This window comes from Oryx dammah, unplaced genomic scaffold (genome assembly GCF_014754425.2).
Source record: "Oryx dammah isolate SB20612 unplaced genomic scaffold, SCBI_Odam_1.1 HiC_scaffold_3, whole genome shotgun sequence".
NCBI classification, from domain to species: Eukaryota; Metazoa; Chordata; class Mammalia; order Artiodactyla; family Bovidae; genus Oryx; species Oryx dammah.
Window position 1 is genome coordinate 24,280,410 of NW_024070187.1, and position 21,572 is coordinate 24,301,981.

The 21,572-nt window shown below is 40.1% G+C and overlaps 1 protein-coding gene across 1 annotated transcript in view; it reads left to right on the top strand.

Annotated features, from left to right (window-relative positions):
- The first annotated feature begins 21,089 nt into the window (after positions 1-21,089).
- The window catches only part of LOC120861891 (histone H2A.Z), a 2,860-nt gene continuing 2,377 nt past the window's right edge, over positions 21,090-21,572 (top strand). Inside the window, exon 1 of the mRNA XM_040237790.1 lies at positions 21,090-21,380. Coding sequence (XP_040093724.1) covers positions 21,378-21,380 — 3 coding nt within the window. The 5' untranslated portion in view covers positions 21,090-21,377. The remainder of the gene's footprint in view (positions 21,381-21,572) is intronic.

Here is a 21,572-nt window from a genome sequence, read left to right on the forward strand (position 1 = left end):
GAAGAATGAATTATTATATTAAATTTTGGTTATGAAGCTTTTAACTTTGTAGCCTTCCTGTCTGAAGAAATAAAATACTTTAAATGAAAAAAATGCAATAATAGGATAATAATAGAAATTGGTTGCTCATTAAGACATTGATGGGCTTCCCTGATAGCTCAATTGGTAAAGAATCTGCCTGCAATGCAGGAGACCCTGTTCAATTCCTGGGTCAGGAAGATTCGCTGGAGAGGAGATAGTCTACCCACTCCTGTATTCTCAGGCTTCCCTTGCAGCTCAACTGGTAAAGAATCTGCCTGTAATGAGGGAGGCCTGGGTTCGATCCCTGGGTTGGGAAGATCTCCTGGAGAAAGGAAAGGCTACACACTCCAGTATCCTGGCCTGGAAATGTAGTCCATGGGATCATAGAGTCAGATACGACTGAGCGACTTTCACTTTCACTAACACATTGACTTCTGTGTTGTTTTATTTCCAGTCCTACAAAGACAGTATACTCCATTTACTTTAATGTGAACTAATAAATGTAACCTATAGATACTAATAGAATTGTTATATATATCATGTCAGAAATTATTATGAGCTTAAGAGATTCGAACAGAAATATTAGAAAAAAGATTTATTATAGGTATTCTATTAAATTCTTAGGGATGTAAATCTATTAATAATAATTAGATAGAGTTATATATTGACAGGGGTCGGTCTCATTAAATATTTAAATTAAGTGGTGATGAAGATGAGGGCCTTGATCTTGACCCAGGTGATTCTGAGACTCCTTGTTTCTGAAGTATACCAACATTTCTAAATATAAACAATTCTAGACGCTTAGATACTAAAAACATATTTGAGACAGATTTTATTATTGAAATATATGTAAACAACGTTTTATTGCTACATCTCTTTCTTCTCCAGAATATCTCTTCTACATCAAGTAACTTTTCTGTGGCTTCCTGGCAATGTATACATTTCCCATTTTAAAGATTTCTCTACTAGGTGAACCCTTCGGGCTTCTGTGGTGGCTCAGATGATAAAGAATCTGTCTGCAATGCAGGAAACACAGGTTCGATCCCTTGGTCTGGAAGATTCCCTGGAGAAGGGAATGGCAACTGTCTCCACTATTCTTGCCTGGAGAATCCCATGGACAGAGAAACCTGACTCCGTGGGGTGGCAAAGAGTTGGACACGACTGAGCGATTAACACATGCACTACACTACATTCTCCACTGTACCAGCAGTTTCAAATTAGAGTGTACAGGAGTGCATCAAGATGTTTCTACTGGAGATGAGTGGGGACGAATGGAAAGGATGCTTGAAGGGAAGGCTAAAGAAAAAGGGAAACCTAGCAGTTGATGGAGGATTTTGAAGAAACAAAGGTAGCTGTGGTCTGGAGAAATTTAAGGAAAGAACCAAGATACGTAAAGGGTGTAGTAAGGAATTTGCCATGTGCTTTGTTATTTAAACTTACCTCTTTCACGTTATAGCCTTAAAGTGAGTTCTATTTGTAGGCTGTAGTCTTTTCTAATATCACTGAAAAGAAATTAAGGTAAAAATTTTTTCAAATCATTTGCTATCTGAAATCATCTATATATACAAGTTGTACATAGAAACGTGTGGAGAAAGCAGAGGACTTAGGATGAAGCCCTAGGAAACTGCCATCCTGCAGTCAGGTAGCAAAGAGTCAATAAAGAGGGGACAGAGGGAGAGGAAAAGGAGCAACCACGCGGATTCAGCAAATCAAGAAAGACAGTGTTGGGAGCAGAGAGGTCACGCTGCTGAGAGGTAAGGAGGAGGCAGAAAACTGGCCCTTGGGTTTGGCAACATGACAAGTAACATGGACAAGGACATTTTTGAGGCCTGATGGGAATGAGAGCCAGATGTAAGTGGGTCGAAGAGAAACTTGGAGGAGGAAAAAAATGACAACTATCTACATAGCAAAACCTTACCAGAAGGTTTTCAGGGACGAGGAACAAAGAAAATGTGGCTGCTGGAAGAAGGTCTACAGGAGGAAGAGGAACACTTTTTTACCTGCAACCAGAGAAAACCAGGAAAGATGGCTGTGAGTGCAAGGAGTGGGCATGTCTGATACTGATGGGAGCATGATATGATACTGATATGAGCATGGCTTCATAAAATGCAGTCAAGGACTGAGATGGAGGGCATGCAGGTGGATTAAGTTACCGATTCATACACTTAGCGTCACATTGGAAGCTAAGTTATGTGGCAGGTTTTAAATAGTCCTTATGTGTAGATAACACCCCCAGAGATTCTGATGTAATTGAAATGGGGTGAAGGCAGGGGATTATGAGTTTCTACATCTTCCCAGCTTATACTAATAGCAGCAAATGTTGAGAATCACCAGGTAAGATGTTTGAGGATAGAGAAAATATTAGGCATCAAGTCCAGACTGCCTGTTATGTGAAAACAAAAGAGACAGGGATCATTTCTTGCTTTCAAGGAACCTACAAATCCATAAGCCATTCAGAAATCTTCTGTTCAGGAAATCTGAAAATAATTTAGGTATATTAGCATTTTAAATATATTAAAGAAAGCAAGGTTTAAATCGTATTCAATTATGCAGAATAAGGGAAATAAGGAATCAATTTTGGGTTCAAGGAATGCTTGTTATAGGAGAATAATGAGCTACATTCTGAAGAAGTGAAGGGGAAAAAAAATGAAAGATGTCTGAAGGACATTTCAGATAAAGACAGCAATGTGAACAAAAGCAGGTGATCAAAAAATTATGGGGGAAAACATTTCTGGATAAATGGGGTACAGGGGTGGGAGAGAGAATTTTCACTATATACCTCTTTTTTAGCCTTTTAAATTGTTGAAATGTGTAAGCATTCGGAGAAGGCAATGGCACCCCACTCCAGTACTTTTGCCTGGAAAATCCCATGGACGGAGGAGCCTGATGGGCTGCAGTCCATGGGGTCACTAGAGTCGGGCACGACTGAGCGACTTCACTTTCACTTTTCACTTTCATGCATTGGAGAAGGAAATGGCAACCCACTCCAGTGTTCTTGCTTGGAGAATCCCAGGGACGGGGGAGCCTGGTGGGCTGCCGTCTATGGGGTCACACAGAGCCGGATACGACTGAAGCGACTTAGCAGTAGCAGCAGCAGTAAGCATTTAACCCCTTCAAAAACAGGTAGACAGATATGTAGGTGATTTTTATCTAAAAAGATCAGTCTGGATTGAAAGACAAGAATAGTAAAAATTGAGGGTCATGAAATATGAAAGAGCCAGTTGATAAAGGTATTAGAAGTATTAACATTATCCATAGGAATATAGTATGTTTTCTCTATCCTATCACCTGAAGAAACAGAATAATTGTTTAAGTACGCAAGGTAGTACATAACTATAGTGAAACGATGCTTGGCCAGCACCAAGCAAACAGCCACTGTGGAGCTCTGTATTTGATGAGCTGATCTAATCTTTCTACCGACAGAAAATGTAGAATCAGATGAAATGTGTTTCTTATCACTATTTATTAGGGAAAAAAAAATCTTTTTTTGTTTGCTTGTTTTATAGTATTTGCAGCCCTTAAGTCATTAATTACTTTAAAGAGATACTCGTTCTGTCAAAGAGTGCTTGAGCTTACTCTCAGTCACTCAGTCGTGTCCTACTCTTTGTGACCCCATGGACTGTAGCCCACCAGGCTCCTCTGTCCTTGGGATTCTCCAGGCATGAATACTGGGGTGGGTTGCCATTTCTTCCTCCAGAGGATCTTCCCTAGCCAAGGATCTTACGTCTCCTGCATTGGCAGAGATGATAGGGCAAAAGGTTATATGTTTTCTCTTCAATTCTCTTTTCATGATTGACAACTATATTGTAAAATAATTTTTCATTAATGCAAGATGTTTAAGCACCTTAAACAATTTAGAGAAAAGCTTAGTTCAAGGGCATAACAGCACTGAGTATTGACTGCAAATTGAAATTATAAATTACTGAAAACAAGTTAAGCCACAGTCAGTGTTACCTGTTGCCCTTCAGTATGGTACCAAATTTACCTATAAGTTTTTGATAGGTGGAACTGTATTAGGTGCTGAGGTAAAGCCAACACCAAGACTTGATATATTGAAGAAAAGCATAAAACAATGAAACAGGTACATTATGAAATTATCATTTCTTTACTCTGGCATCTTTTACTGGAAAACTTTGGTGTGCTTATTATCTTTTACTGGAAAACTTTGGTGTGCTTATTTGCTTTACTTTTAAAAATTAATTTAGAAAACTTTTCACTTTTGGAAAATAAAAAGAGTCATTGAAATATTACCAGTATTCATTCTTCATGCTAATAATGTTATAAGGGTTTAGAGTTGAAAAAGTACCTCACCTAGCTCATGCAGTCTTTACAATAACCATGTTACCCTTCCCATCTTACCCAAGAGAAGTGCAGTATTCACAGAGACTGATGAGACCAATGTCTCCTAACTGGGCAGTATCAATGTCAGATCCACATTGTCTGAATTCAATTTTCCTTTTATTCTACTCCTGTCTTATTGCTGCTTATCTTTTGTGGTTCACATTGGTACACTGTGAACTCTTGTACAAATTCCCTGTATGTTATTTTAGTATAGCCAAAGCAAAACAAAATTAACAGTAAAAACATTTAGAGAGATAAACTTGTCTGTTAAAGACAACTAGCACAACATCAAACAAAAAAAGATCCTTCACGTGGTGAAACCTGAGTGGCTGAGGAGCCATCCTGGTTTGTACAAATCAGATATTGGGGTTACTCTTTACTTAAAAAAAAAGAATTAAAGGGCAAACTATGATGTAAAACAGTTTCAGACCCAACAATGGAGGGGCCAAGTGTGTTGAACTTAAGCTTTGCAAGACTACAGAGCAAAGTTTACAATTTTTTTCCTTTCCCACCATGAAGATATCATTTGTAGCAGTTTCATCACCTTCAAAAAAAATGTGTTTTGAACTTTGCCTGAAATTTTCAAAATATAAATACCCAATTTCAACAATCATCAACATTTTGCCAAGTTTATCTTTACTGCATTAAAAAAAAATTCTTATTTTGATTGAAACATTTTAAAGCAAATTCCAAACATGTTTTCATAAATATTTTTGAGTATTTTTGAGTAGAAACTTGTTACCCTAAATATTTTAGTGTGCCTCTTTACAAATAATAAAATGAGGGACATTTCTTTACATAACTAAATGCTATTAATTTATTTAATAACATTAATGATAATTCATTATATTATCTAATGCTAAGTTCATATCCAACTTTCCCCAATTATCTAAACATAAAAACAAAATAAAAACAAAACTAGGGACAAAACATCAGCTTCCAAAGAAGGTTCACACATTGTTGGGTTGTACTGTCTCTAATTCTTTTTTAAAATTTCTCAATTTAGAACAGAGTTCTCTCTTTCTTTCTCTTTCTATCTCTCAATCTCTCCCTCTCTCTTCCCCTTCTCTTCTCACTGCTATTTCTTTATTGGGAAAACCAGGTCAATTTTCCACTTTATATATGTGGCTAATAATGGTCCTTTGCATTGCCTGTCTGGTGTCCTTTGATTTCCAATGGCCAAGAAATTAGTCCTAAAGACTCAAATAGATATGAAATAAACTACACAGACTCATCTATAAATATTCTTTTAAAAAGATTATTCCATGTATACTTAGAAATATTTTTCTTTCAATCTTCAATGGAATATACTACAAAGAAAAAGTGGTTTTACCATGGATTTATGAACTTTAAGTGATTCGTGTGAAGGTTGCAAAATGGGATTTTTTTTTCTAATTTTATTATTTCTTCTGTATTTATTAACTGGAATTCTTTTGTTTAGAAGAAATTTTCCTCATTAATTAATTCAGTATAAACTGCAATATGGGCTTCCTTGGTGGCTCAGATGGCAAAGAAACCTCCTGCATCGTGGGAGACCTAGGTTCGATCCCTGGGTTGGGAAGATCCTCCGGAGAAGGAAATGGCAACTCATTCCAGTATTTTTGCATGGAGAATCCCATGGACAGAGGAGCCTAGTGGGCTACAGTCCATGGTAGGGGCAGAGTCATACACGAATGAGCGACTAACACGTTCACTTTTCACTTCAAAATGAAATACAGTTCCTTGCATAGAGATAAGATGTACTGTTCACCTCTCCACCTATAACTGTCGTTTTTAGAGCAATGAGTTGGTACTGTGCACACTTCCAATGGCATTCAGTGGATTTTCTTTTCTGCTTCTCTCTCTCCTCCCTCCTCCTATCCCTTCCTTCCTCCCTCTCCCTCTCCTCTCCACTGTCCCATTTCCTCCCCTCTTCTCTGTCTAATTTGAACTCATTGTTTTTTCTCATTTCCATGTTTTGGACTTACAGGTATTATTTCAATGTTCAAATTACCCCCATTTTGGCCAGTGGGAGAATCTTCAAACTTTTTTCTATGTCCTTTTTGCAAGATTCTACAATCTTTGATAGTGCCCTTACTTTCTGGGACCATATAATATTAAAATATCACAAACCCATCCGTACATTTTTTGCCCCAGCCCTGGAGTCAGTCACTTCTCCAAAACTGCTTTTAGTAGGAAATGGTATTTAGAGACAGGGATCTTGCCATTATTTGCTGCTAGTAGCTTGTCATTGTTTCTAAGGCTTTTCCTTAGAGAGATTTAAGATACAGAGCTTTGCTTTTTTGTTTTTTAAAGAACCAAGGAAAATTTATATGTTTTCACTGATATTCCCATTCAAATATAAGATTACAGGGTCTTTTTTTGGCTTTATATTCATATCTCTTTTTCCCCTTATGCTAAATTACTGATACTTAAGAAAATTAACATACTTCTTTATCCTATTATATACTTGCAATAATTTTAAAAGTAACAATACTGATATTATTCCCAACATTGACTATTTAAAGAATTATAAGACTTCTTAGTATTTTTGTGTGAGTGTGTGTGTCTTTATAGTATATTCCAGCTCATTGGAAAAGACCCTGATGCTGGGAAAGATTGAAGGCAAAAGGAGAAGTGGGCAGCAGAGGATGAAATGGTTAGATAGCATCACCAACTCAATGGACATGAATTTGAGCAAACTCCAGAAGACAGTGGAAGACAGAGGAGCCTGGTGTGCTGCAGTCCGTGGGGTCACAAAGAGTCAGACACCACTTAATGACTTAACAGCAATAATATATTCGACTGAAGATTAAGAGTAATATTACTTCTAAGTTTACTTAGATATACTTTCTTCTCTCTGTTAGAAAATGGCATTAACTTAATATCCAGGCAGATTTATTTAGTTGTTTGCTTTTAATGTTTACAGACAACATATTAAGTTTTGTTTTTTAATTATATAAAAAGATTTAAAACACACCAAGGTAAAACCTATGAAACAAGTTTTGCTTCCATCCCTGTTCTCTTTACCCTCCCTCTTACTAACATAATTTTTATTGATTTTGGCTTATCAATCCACTATTGTTTGTTTTTGCAAATATTACCAAATATGCAACTTATACAAAACACAACATGCTAGATAACCTGTTATGTACTTTCTTTCATATCATTTCCCATTACATCTCCATCTTATTTCATTATGTTGATGAACCATAGTTTATTAATAAGTTCTCTATTACTGAAGCCTTCTTGTGGCTCAGACAGTAAAGAGTCTGCCTGCAGTGCAGGAGACCCAGCTTCAATCCCTGGGTTGGGAAGATGCCCTGGAGAAGGGGATGGCAACCCACTCCAGTAATCTTGCTTGGAAAATCCCATGGATAGAGGAGCCTGGCAGGTACAGTCCATGGGGTCACAAAGAGTCCGACTGATCCATTTCACTTTCACTCTTCTCTGTTAATGATCTTTTTCTGATGGGCGGGGCCATGCTGAGTAAATCTTTAATACAAATTTCTGTTGATGGGAAAGAAAGTGAAGTCGCTCAGTCGTGTCCGACTCTTTGTGACCCCATGGACTGTAGCCCACCAGGCTCTTCCATCCATGGGATTCTCCAGGCAAGAATACTGGAGTGGGTTGCCATTTCCTTCTCCAGGGGATCTTCCTGACCCAGGGATCGAACCCAGGTCTCCTGAATTGTGGGCAGACACTTTAACCTCTGAGCCACCATGGGAGGGGCTGTGTTACCTCCCTGTTGTTTGACCTGAGACCAAACTCTGATGGAGGTAATGAAGATAATGGCGACCTCCTTCAATAGAAAATTGGATCGAAGGTTTACTGAGCATGGCCCCACCCCTCAGAACAAGACCCACTTTCCCCCACAGTCCCTCCCATCAGGAAGCTTCCATAAGCCTCTTATCCTTCTCCATCAAAGGGCAGACAGAATGAAAAACACAGTCACAGAAAACTAATCAAACTGATCACATGGACCACAGCCTTGTCTAACTCAATGAAATTATGAACCATGCCATGTAGGGCCAGCCAAGACAGATGGGTCATGGTGGAGAGTTCTGAAAAACAAGGTCCACTGGAGAAGGGAATGGTAAACCTCTTTAGTACTCTTGCCTTGAAAACCCCATGAACAGGATGAAAAGGCAAAAAGATATGACACTGAAATATTAACTCTTCCGGTCAGTAGGTGTCCAATAGACTACTGGAGAAGAGTAGAAAATAACTCCAGAAAGAATGAAGAGACAGAGCCAATCCACAACAATTGTGGATGTGACTGGTGATAGAAGCAAAGTCTAACGCTGTAAAAACAACATTGCATAGGGACCTGGAATGTTAGGTCCATTAATCAAGGTCAATTGGAAGTGGTCAAACAGGAGATGGCAAGAGTGAACATTGACATTTTAGGAGTCAGTGAACTAAAATGGACTGGAATGGGTGAATTTAATTCAGATTACCATTATATCTACTACTGTGGGCAAGAATCTCTTAGAAGAAATGGAGTAGCCATCATAGTCAACAAAAGTCTGAAATGCAGTACTTGGGTGCAATATCAAAAATGACAGGATGATCTTTGTTCATTTCCAAGGCAAACCATTCAATATCAAGTAATCCAAGTCTATGCCCCAACCAGTAGCACTGAAGAAGCTGAAGTTGAATGGTTCTATGAAAACCTACAAGACCTTCTAGAACTAACACCCAAAAAAGATCTCTTTTTCATTACAGGGGTCTGGAATGCAAAAGTAGAAAGTCAAGAGATACTTGGAGTAACAGGCAAATGTGGCCTAGCAGTATAAAAAGAAGTAGGGTAAAGGCTAACAGAGTTTTGCCAAGAGAACACACTGGTCATAGCAAACACCCTTTTCCAACAACACAAGAGAAGATTTTACACATGGACATCACCAAATAGTCAATACCGAAATCCTATTGATTATATTCTTTGCAGCCAAAGATGGAGAAGTACATTCTGTACATTCAGAAAAAACAAGACCAGGAGCTGACTGTGGCTCAGATCATGAACTTCAGTTCAGTCACAGTCATATCTGACTCTTTGCCACCCCATGGACTGAGGCACTCCAGTCCTCCCTGTCCATCACCAATTCCCAGAGTTTACTCAAACTCATGTCCATCGAGTTGGTGATGTCATCCAACCATCTCATTCTCTGTTGTGCCCTTCTCTCCTGCCTTCAATCTTCCCATCATTAAGGTCTTTTCAAATGAGTCAGCTCTTTGCATCAGGTGACCAAAGTATTGGAGTTTCAGCTTCAGCATCTGTCCTTCCAAAGAATAATCAGGACTGATTTCCTTTAGGATGGACTGTTGGATCTCCTTGCAGTCCAAGGGACTCTCAAGAGTCTTCTCCAACACCACAGTTCAAAAGCATCAGTTCTTCCACACTCACCTTTCTTTATAGTCCAACTCTCACATCCATACATGACCACTGGAAAAACCATGGCCTTGACTAGATGGACCTTTGTTAACAAAGTAATGTCTCTGCTTTTGAATATGCTGTCTAGGTTGGTCATAGCTTTTCTTCCAAGGAGCGGGTGTCTTTTAATTTCATGCCTGCAGTCACCATCTTCAATGATTTTGGAGGCCCAAAAAATAAACCCTGACACTGTTTCCACTATTTCCCCATCTATTTCCCATGAAGTGATGGGACGAGATGCCATGATCTTCATTTTCTGAATGTTGAGCTTTAAGCCAACTTTTTCACTCTCCTCTTTCACTTTCATCAAGAGGCTTTTTAGTTCTTCTTCACTTTCTGCCATAAGGGTGGTGTCATCTGCATATCTGAGGTTATTGATATTTCTCCCAGCAATCTTGATTCCAGCTTATGCTTCATCCAGCCCAGTGTTTCTCATGATGTATTCTGCATACAAGTTAAATAAGCAGAGTGATAAAATATAGTCTTGACATACTCCTTCCCTATTTGGAACCAGTCTGTTGTTCCATGTCCAATTTTAACTGTTACTTCCTGACCTGCATACAGATTTCTCAAGAGGCAGGTCAGGTGGTCTGGTATTCCCATCTCTTGAAGAATTTTCCACAGTTTATTGTGATCCACCCAGTCAAAGGCTTTGTCATAGTCAATAAAGCAGAAATAGATGTTTTTCTGGAACACTCTTGCTTTTTCAATGATCATGAAATCTTTATTGCCAAATTCAGGCTTAAATTTAACAAAGTAGGGAAAACCACTAGACCATTCATGTATGACCTAAATCAAAGCCCTTACAATAATACAGTGGAAGTTACAAATAGATTCAAGGGATTAGATCTGATAGACAGAGTGCCTGAATAACTATGGATGGAGGTCTGTGACACTGTACCGGAGGCAGTGTTCAAGACCATCCTCAAGAAAAATAAATACAAAAAGGCAAAATGGTTGTCTGAGGAGACCTTTCAAATAGCTCAGAAAAGAAGAAAGGCTAAAGGCAAAGGAGAACAGGAAAGATATACCCATTTGAATGCAGAGTTTCAAAGAATAGTAAGGAGAGATAAGAAAGCCTTCCTCAGTGATCAATGCAAAGAAATAGAGGGAAACAATGAATGGGAAAGACTAGAGATCACTTCAAGAAAATTAGAGATACCAAGGGAACATGTCATGCAAAGATGGGCACAATAAAGGACAGAAATGGTATGGACCTAACAGAAGCAGAAGATATTAAGAAGAGGTGGCAAGAATACACAGAACTGTACAAAAAAGATCTTCATGACCCAGATAAACATGATGGTGTGATCACTCACCTAGAGCCAGACATCCTGGAATGCAAACTCAAGTGGGCCTTAGGAATCATCACCACAAACAAAGCTAGTGGAAGTGATGGCATTCCAGTTGAGCTATCTCAAATCCTAAAAGATGATGCTGTGAAAGTGCTGCACTCAATATGCCAGCAAATTTGGAAAACTTAGCAGTGGCCACAGGACTGGAAAAGGTCAGTTTTCAATTCCAATCCCAAAGAAAGGAAATGCCAAAGAATGTTCAAACTACTGCACAATTGCACTCATCTCACACACTAGCCAGTGTTCTTGCCTGGAGAATCCCAGGGACACACAAGCCTGGTGGGCTGCTGTCTATGGGGTCTCACAGAGTCAGACACGACTGAAGCGACTTAGCAGCAGGAGCAGCAGCAGTACACACTAGCACAGTAATGCTCAAAACTCTCCAAGCCAGGTTTCAACAGTATGTGAACTTCCAGATGTTCAAGCTGGATTTAGAAAAGGCAGAGGAACCAGATATCAAACTGCCAGCTTCTGTTGGATCATAGAAAAAGCAAGAGTTCCAGAAAAACATCTGCTTTATTGACTACACTAAACTCTTCTGACTGCGTGGATGACAACAAACCATGGAAAATTCTTAAAGAGATATCAGACCACTTTACCTCCCTCCTAAGAAAACTGTATGCAGGTCAAGATGCAACAGTTAGAACTGGACATAGAACAACAGACTGGTTCCAAATAGGGAAGGAGCTGAAGAATGGATGCTTTAGAACTGCAGTGTTGGAGAAGACTCTTGAGAGTCCCTTGGACTGAAAGGAGATCCAACCAGTCCATTCTGAAGGAGATCAGCCCTGGGATTTCTTTGGAAGGAATGATGCTAAAGCTGAAACTCCAGTACTTTGGCCACCTCATGCGAAGAGTTGACTCATTGGAAAAAACTCTGATGCTGGGAGGGACTGGAGGCAGGAGGAGAAGGGGACGACAGAGGATGAGATGGCTGGATGGCATCACTGACTCAATGGACGTGAGTTTGAATGAACTCGGAGTGTTGGTGATGGACAGCGAGGCCTGGCATGCTGCGATTCAGGGGGTTGCAAAGAGTCGGACATGACTGAGCTACTGAACTGAACTGAACCGAACTGAACGTCAAGGCTGTATATTGTCAGCCGGCTTATTTAACTTAAATGCAGAGTACATCATGCTAAATGCCAGGCTGGATGAAACACAAGCTGGAATCAAGATTGCTGGGAGAAATATCAATAACTTCATATACACAGATGACACCTCTCTTATGGCAGAAATCAAAGAAGAATTAAAGAGCCTCTTGATGAAAGTGAAAGAGAAGACTGAAAAAGTTGGCTTAAAGCTCAACATTCAAAAAACTAAGATCATGGCATCTGGTCCCATTACTTCGTGGGAAATAGATGGGGAAACGGTGGAAACAGTGTCAGACTTTATTTTTGGGGGCTCCAAAATCACTGCAGATGGTGACTGCAGCTATAAAATTAAAAGACGCTCACTTCTTGGAAGAAAAGCTATGACCAACCTAGGAAGCATATTAAAAAGCAGAGACATTACTTTGCCAACAAAAATCTGTCTAGTGAAAGCTATGGTTTTTCCTATAGTCATGTATGGATGTGAGAGTTGAACTATAAAGAAAGGTGAGTGAGGAAGAATTGATGCTTTTGCACTGTGGTGTTGCAGAAGACTCTTGAGAGTCCCTTAGACTGCAAGGAGATCCAATCAGTCCATCCTCAAGGAAATTAGTCCTGAATATTCCTTGGAAGGACTGATGTTGAAGCTTCAGTACTTTGGCCACCTAATGAGAAGAATCGACTCATATGAAAAGCCCTGATGCTGGGAAAGATTGAAGGCAGGAGAGAAGGGGATGACAGAGGATGAGATGGTTGAATGGCATTACCCACTGGATGGAGACGAGTTTGAGCAAGCTCCATGAATTGATGATGGACAGGGAAGGCTGGAATGCTACAGTCCATGGGATTGCAAAGAGTTGGACATGACTGAGAGACTGATCTGAACTGATCAATGATCACTTGGGTTATTTCCAGTCTTTTGCTGTTACAAATACTGCCATGGAAAGTAAACCTGTGCATAAGTTATATTTTTACAATAACAGTCTTTTTAAAAGTACGGAATAATGGGGACTTCCCTGGTGTCCAGTGGCTAAGAATCTGCACTCACAATGCAGGGGCCCTAGATTGGATCCCTGGAAACTAGATCCCACATGCTGCAACTAAGAGTTCACGTTCTCAGCTAAAGAATCTGCATGCTGAAAATAAAGATCCTGCACACTTCAACAAAAATCGAAGATCCTACATGCGGCAATAAGACCCAAAGCAGCCAAATTAATTAATTAATTTTTTTTAAAGTAGAGAATAATGAAAACAAGGATTCTTTAGTAGGGAATGTTTGCCAAAACTTATCCTTCTATTTTACAATATTGGCAAATGAAACCAGTGTACTAATTATAATAGATTACACACACGTAGATCGCACAGAGTCGGACACGACTGAAGTGACTTAGCAGCAGCAGCAGCAGCAGGTCTCTCAAAAACACCTCTGCCTTCACATTTTGTGTCTGTAAGCTAGGTAATTAGCTAGGGAGGGCTAACTGCTGTAACAAACAACAAAATTGTGGGGACTAAACACAATGCAGGTATTTGCCTGGTGTATTTTCTTGGCAGGTGGCTTTTGTGAGATTGATCTCATGGTTTTAATCTCCTATCTTACTTGGAAGTCTCCGGCTTTGCATCCAACTCTCAATAGAGAAAAAGAGGGTGGAGAAGGCACACTTACTTTCAAAAGCCCTGATGTGGAAATGACACACACCACTTCCACACATCTTGACAAGAAACAGTCACTTGGCCACTCCTTCTGCATGGAGCAGGAGTTCTGGTGGAAAGCTCAGGAAGAAAACATGGGTTTGATGAACAGTTAGCCAGTCTTGGTCATTTAAGGCTCTGATTATCTGCTTCATATTCTTCAATATATTTGCTCCGATGTTTCTATAGTAATCTGTAACCCATAAAAAGATCGTGTCACTGAAAAGGTGCTGTGTCCCACTTGCAAAATAGCCTTTGGATACGCGTGAGGCAAGTGGAACAAAAGATCCATGACAGGTGCAGTTTTCTATGTGTCTGTAGTTTTACACGAGCTGTCATTCAAGGCAAAGTTTCAGCACCTAGGAGTGACTTGGGGAGATCTGACCTACCTCCAAAATAAGCAGGCTGAATAAAAATGTGATGCTTTGTAAATGCAGTCTCAAGTCATATCCCCCACTTTTGGGAGGCAATCAGATTGCCACAGACAACCAAGAGTAGAGCCTCAATATTTCGGATCCTATTTGAGAATTTTTAATATATCATTGGAAACAGAAACTGAACTATGGTTTAAATCAGCCACAAAGAATGTTTGTAAACCTACTTAATAGAGAACACAAAATACAAAAATTTCCAAATATATATTATAAAAGTTCTTGATCTTTGATACATTTATATATCATTAATGCCATTATAAATTCCTTTTTAAAGCAAATCTACTAATATTGTTCTTGGCAAAACTATTTTCTGGAGAAGGAAATGGCAACCCACTCCAGTACTCTTGCCTGGAAAATCTCATGGACGGAGCATGGGGTCACAAAGAGTCGGACACGACTGAGCAACTTCACTGGAGTGTTATATATGATCTTCCTAGGTGGCGCTAATTAATGGTAAAGAATCCACCTGCCAAAGCAGGAGATATAAGAGACATAGGTTCGATTCCTGGGTCACAAAGATCCCCTGCAGAAGGAAATCGCAACCCACTCCAGAATTCTTGCCTGGGGAAATCCCATGGACAGAGAAGCCTGGCGGGCTACAGTACAGAGTCGCAAATAGTTGGAGATGACTAGTTCTTGGCAAAACTATTTACTGGTCACTTGGAGTTTTATATATATTCATATGTAAAAGTATTATACCTTCGCTATATGTTTATTTTTATACATATCATATATATTTATTTATCAAGTGCTCTGTAATTTATAATATTCATTAATTGAAACAACACTTTCTGTAAAATTAGTAAAGTTTTATTACAAAATCAGTGTTGTGAAACAGGTTCTACATTATAATTATATATATAACTCTTTTCTCTCTTCTTCAGATTTTTAAAAAATTCCTGAATTGTCAGCTAAGTTTGGAGAAAAAGTGATTTGTTTCATTTTTGAGAATTAAAATGAGTACACTGTTTTACTTTAAAAACAGGAAATAAAAATCTAAACAAAGAGCCAGCATGTAAATTTCCATATCCTGTGGTGAAATATGATAAATGACCTGGCCAGCTCTTGCCTAGACTTGTTGGAATAATCTATTAATGGAGGAAGAGTTCATCTCAGGCCGCTTCCTGCTGAGGTTCTGAGCAGTAGAGAAGGCTTATCGAAGAAATTAATAACTTATTTCACAAAACATCAGGACACTAGAAGATAATGAAAATGGTATTCATCTAGAAAGAATAACATTGATGTCTTCAAAATTGTTCTGAGATTGCATCTATTTCATTTAAGACAGAGAAAATCACAGCTATATATGGTCATGGGCACTAATCAAACCCTCTTCCAAGGTTTTTAACTCATTAATACGAAATGATAAAAGAGCACAGAGAATGTACATCAGGTCTCTTTTATCCCTGAATGTCCCCTAAGTCTATTTCTTCATCTTTTAAAATGAAGGTAAGCCATGATCACATCTACCTTAGACATGTTTAGGTTGAAATTTGACCTCTAGGTCAAATTCCATAGAAAACTCATAAAATGCCTTGTAAATGTACAGAATGTACAAGGCTCAAAAAAGTATTTTGAGCAATTGATCTTGCTTAATATCATGCCTCAAATATCCTAAACCTAGTGACTCACTAATCATGATCTGATAGCCTTATCTATTCCTATGAACAAAAGCTTTGCTCTTTCATTCTCTGCCTGGGCCCGGACAGTGCGAAATCTCAATGAAAGTAATTCTATAGCAAACTGGGGACAACTTAAAGCAGTTACAAAAGTAAACAAGATGATTCTCAGATAGATTGTTGGTTGGATTAATTACAGAAAATGAAGATCATGGAATCGGTCCCATCACTTCATGGGAAATAGATGGGGAAACAGTGGAAACAGTGTCAGACTTTATCTTTTGGGGCTCCAAAATCACTGCAGATGGTGACTGCAGCCATGAAATTAAAAGACGCTTACTCCTTGGAAGGAAAGTTATGACCAACCTAGATAGCATATTCAAAAGCAGAGACATTACTTTGCCGACCAAGGTCCATCTAGTCAAGGCTATGGTTTTTCCTGTGGTCATGTATGGATGTGAGACTTGGACTGTGAAGAAGGCTGAGTGCTGAAGAATTGATGCTTTTGAACTGTGGTGTTGGAGAAGACTCTTGAGAGTCCCTTGGACTGCAAGGAGATCCAATCAATCCATCCTAAAGGAGATCAGCCTTGGTATTTCTTTGGAAGGAATGATGCTAAAGCTGAAACTCCAGTACTTTGGTCACCTTGTGCGTAGAGTTGACTCATTGGAAAAGACTCTGATGCTGGGAGGGATTAGGGGCAGGAGGAGAAGGGGATGACCGAGGATGAGATGGCTGGATGGCATCATTGACTCGATGGACGTGAATCTGAGTGAACTCCAGGAGTTGGTGATGGACAGGGAGGCCTGGCATGCTGCGATTCATGAGGTCACAAAGAGTCGGACATGACTGAGCGACTGAACTGAACTGAAGAGTTGGACACGACTGAGTGAGTTCACTTTCACTTTTCACTTTCATGCATTGGAGAAGGAAATGACAACCCACTCCAGTGTCCTTCCCTGGAGAATCCCAGGGACAGGGGGCCTGGTGGGCTGCCGTCTACGGGGTTGCACAGAGTTGGACACGACTGAAGTGACTTAGCAGCAGCAGCAGGTTACTCTATGCTGACAAATAATTCCAAGCAACCACTCCCATTTCTACACACGCACACATATACACACATACATAAAGTGAAGTGAAGTCGCTCAGTCATGTCAGACTCTTTGCAACCCTGTGGACTGTGTCCATGGGATTTTCCAGGCAAGAGCACTGGAGTGGGCTGCCATTTCCTTCTCCAACACACATACATAGCACCCACATAAAATAGAGCTGGGAAAGTCTTAGGGTATGGAAAAACCTTCAGGTTCTTCTCTGAGCCATGATCATCCTATTGAGAGGCGTAGGGAGTCACACTTATCTGTATAAGGTTTTAACAATCGGTGTGATGGTCACACCTTTTATATGGTTTTCCCCTGGGGCTGAGACTGTAGAGGACTGTGCAATATAAACTGAATGGCTTTAGACTCTTGCCTTTTTTTTTTTTTTTTTTTGGTGCTCCCTTAACTTCTCAGGATGAAAGTGGCATTTCAATTCCCAACAGTAGTAAGATAGCCTTGTGGAATTTCTGATTTACTGAATTTACCAAATGGACTTTTCTCATTACCTTATAACATTGAGCAAAAAATATTTACTTAATAACCAAGACTTTTGATAAAGCCATTTAGTTTCAGAATTTATGGCAACATCATCATCTTTGGTAAACAGAAGAGAGTAGTAAAGACCAAATACAGATTGTTCTTTACCTAGAGTGAGCAATATACATGTGATAAACATCATATTACTAGATGTAGTCACTACAGTTTTCCAGTTTAGTGTGGAATCATTATATCTAGTGAGACACTACATTTTACTTCTCTAGATCTTTTTGACTGCTCTTCAGCTTTCAGTTGCATTCACTCTTTTCCTTGGTATTGGCATCTGTGGTGTCAAATTAATTAAACAAGGAGGTTATTAGACTGAGGTGGCTCTAATGCTGTGAAAATAGCCTAAAATCTATACCTGTGAATGCCTCAAGGCTATGAAATCAAAACCTAGAGATGACCAATTGCTTTAACTTAATCAAATCTTTTTAAACCAATCAAATAATTTCCTTTCTTTGCTTCCAGACCTTCCCTAAAGAAGTCTTCTCCCCTAGCTCCTGTCGGTGGAGTACCTCTAACTACTTCCAGCTTGGTGGTGCCAATTCCAATTGATTGCTTTTTTTACACATTAAATTGATGATTTTTTAAAAACATGTTTAATAACAAGAAACTTTAAGTAAATGTTAGTTACTCAGTCATGTCCAACTCTTTTTGACCCCATGGACTATAGCCCACCAGGTTCCTCTGTCCATGGGATTCTCCAGGCGAGAATACTGGAGTGGGTTGCCATTTTCCACTCCAGGGATCTTCCTGACCCAGAGACCAAACTTGGGTCTCCTGCATTGCAGGCATATTCTTTACCATCTGAGCCACCACTTTGTTGAATTACAAATTTCATAATGCCTCACTTAATTTAAAAGTGGATCCAACCAATTTTTGCTCACATAAACTGTTAAATATGCCTCATGCTATCTTGTAACAGTGCTGACATCATCACCTAAAGTTTCTTTATTAGAGATGCTTCTTAGGATATATTTTTGAAAATTTTTCTTTCACAAACTCTTGTCCTCATTGTCAGCATACTTACTAGAAAATTCCACTTGGATTCCCCGAATGGCAGCTTAAACTTTTCATAACGTTCCTGGCTTTCCTCTTTCTTCTCTCCTCTGCTCATCCATGTCTACCCTTTTGGTATTTTCATTTCTATAGATGCTACTTCATATCCTAAACCATCAATCTAAAAAACCTGAGGATCTTCTTGTATGTCCTTTCTCATTTATCTATATCCTTCCTACACTTTATCCTTCCTACACTTTCTTAAATGCCACACCCAGTTACTAAATATTACTCAGTCTTCCTTCAAGATTTTACATCCTTGTCTTGGTTTCAGTGTTACATGGTTTTAGGGTTTATACCTAAATGACATACATCAGCTTTACCACTCTTCTCACAAAATTTTCTCTTTTATGATTTGGCTTTTACCCCATGCTAAATTAGTACCTTAAAATTGAGGAACACTGTATTCTCCCCTTCTCAGAAATACTGATGGGTTTCTCAGTGCTGCAGAGTAAAGTGTGCTTTCTTTCCCCAAGATTTAGGGTGTTGACTTACTATAACAGTTAAGATCCATTTCAGCAAGTGATAGGCAATCTAAAATTAAAGTGGGGACTTCCCTGGTGGTCCAGGGGCTAAGACTCTGCTCTCCCAATGCAGGGGGCCTAGGTAGGTTTCAGGCTTGCATTGCGGCTTTTTACTTTCATGTCAAAGGAAGACGGTGTGGTAGACAAGGGAAAAGATTTAGGAATCAAAGATACTTTATTTCATCCTTCCCCAGCATCCAATGTAGAGGACACCATCATTATCATCTGCTGCTATGTGATAAACACATGTTGGAGCATACATTGCATACCTTCTCCTTTAATCTTTCAACAACTACCTGAGAATAGGTGTTACTGTACTCTTTTCATAGAAGAGAAACTTGAAGCTCCAAAAAGTAACTAAGATGACACACTGAGAAGGAAGCAGAGCAGAGTTCTCGTCTTCTTGCTCCAGAGCACATTCTCTTAACCTCTGTTCAGTGAGGCAACAGTGAATTCCTTTAGCTGGATCTCATAGCAAAGAGTACATATTATCCAAACTGGAAAAGGTATTAACGTCGGCTTCTAAATTACATATCAGGAAGCCTCAGCAGAGCTCAGATTAACTATTACATCAGGTTTCACAGTTTTAAAATGTCATTGTAACAATTCAGTGGGAGAACTGATTAACTCTTGCTACTGATTACAATGTAAAAATTCCTCATTTGTAAGGGGAAGAAAATAACAAAACTCTCTGCCAAATTGTTGGGCACTTCTTCACTGGAACTTACTTATCTACCAGATATGGAAGGGTCCTCTAATTTGATAAAATCTTTCAAACTGAAACTCAAACTACAGTACTTAAGAATACATATATTAAAACTTTTGGACATCAGAAATATATTTAATATGTAATACACTATTAAATGCTATAACTATAAAAGACTTAGATCATTACTGTCTTCAAGCAGCTGGACATGTACACAAGTGTTATTAATCTATTAGTTGGACGACTAAGTAGCTGGCATTATGATAGTACTGTGTGTACAGTACTATTTTTTAAGCCCATCATTTGCAACTGATTACATGGACCATCTGTAACTGTCTGAATCACGTTAGAAGTTACCCCACTGACATTTACAGAACATTTGTCATGTAGCAAACTTTAGCATAGAAAAGTTGACCCAGAATAGCTTTGAGGTTTCATTAAATCAACTTTAGACACCAGGCTATAGGTACAACCCATTGATGTGTAATCTCCAGAAAGACACGGGTTATGATTTGATTAAAGAATACCGTCTCACTCCAAGCCCTCTAGGGGTAGACCGAAGTGTCTTTTCTGACCAGCAAGGGGGCTTTCATCACCGTTTTTCCCGTGAAAGTATCCCACTGGGGTGGAGTGGGGTGGTTAGGGCATTCAAAAATGGTGAGGAAAGACGAGGGAGTTAGAACTGAAAATGACGTGGGAGCAGTGTATCCTGATCAGTCTGTGGCTCGAGACTCGCCCAGGGGGGTTAGAAGACTGAAATCACTATCAAGACTGTGGTCAGGGAAGGAATTTGGGCTCCTCTCACTGGACGCGTTCGCACCACCTGTCAGACTGAAAAAGCTGGGCGATGCTGAGGGTACCAGGGAAAAGAGTACCCCGGGAATCGGAAGAAGGCTGTGGACTGTTGGGTCTCTGCCTTCGAGGTGCTCATTTGGAAGGGGAGGGCAGGATGTGGGGCGCGCTAGACGCCGCGGAGACTTCACGTGGTCTCTGGAATCAGGCTAGGAGACGAAGGCGATACTGCGTGCCCCTCCCCTGAGCATCTCAACTCCGCCTCTCGGACACGTGACCACAGGGGGGCGGGGGGCGGGGGGGTCCCCTAGCTCCCGCAGCATAGCTCGCTCTGTTTCTTCCCTCCCGCCGCTGTGCCCTTCTTCTCCCCAGTTCCAATCCCTCCGCCCTCCCCCACCTCCTTCCGCATGCTCCAATAGGGATTCGAGCTGTGAAGCGCCCGCCCCTCCGCCCTTTTCTTCGCTCTCTCATTGGCTGAAGCTTCAAGGACGCGTCCCGAGGGCGGGTGGCAGCCATTGGTGGGATGAGCAATCCGAGTTCCCGGATGAGGGAACATTCTGCAGTATAAAGGGAGCGGGGAAGGCGGGAGACAGCGCAGTTTGAATCGCGGTGCGACGAAGGAGTAGGCGGCTGGTTCTCGCTGGGTGTCTGACTAGTCCTTTCTCTGCCTTGCTTGTTTGAGCTTCAGCAGAATTCGAAATGGTAAACTTGGTGGAGACGCTCGAAGACTCCGCGGGTTTTTGCCGACGGGAGAAAAACCCGTTACACACGGAGATGGGGGTGAAGCGGCGACGGTTGGGAACGCGCGGAGACAGGATTTGGAAGAGCAGGGGGAGGTGTTTTGTCGGCGGCGAGCGGAGCAGCCTCGGATCTCGCGGCGGGCGGTGACGGTTG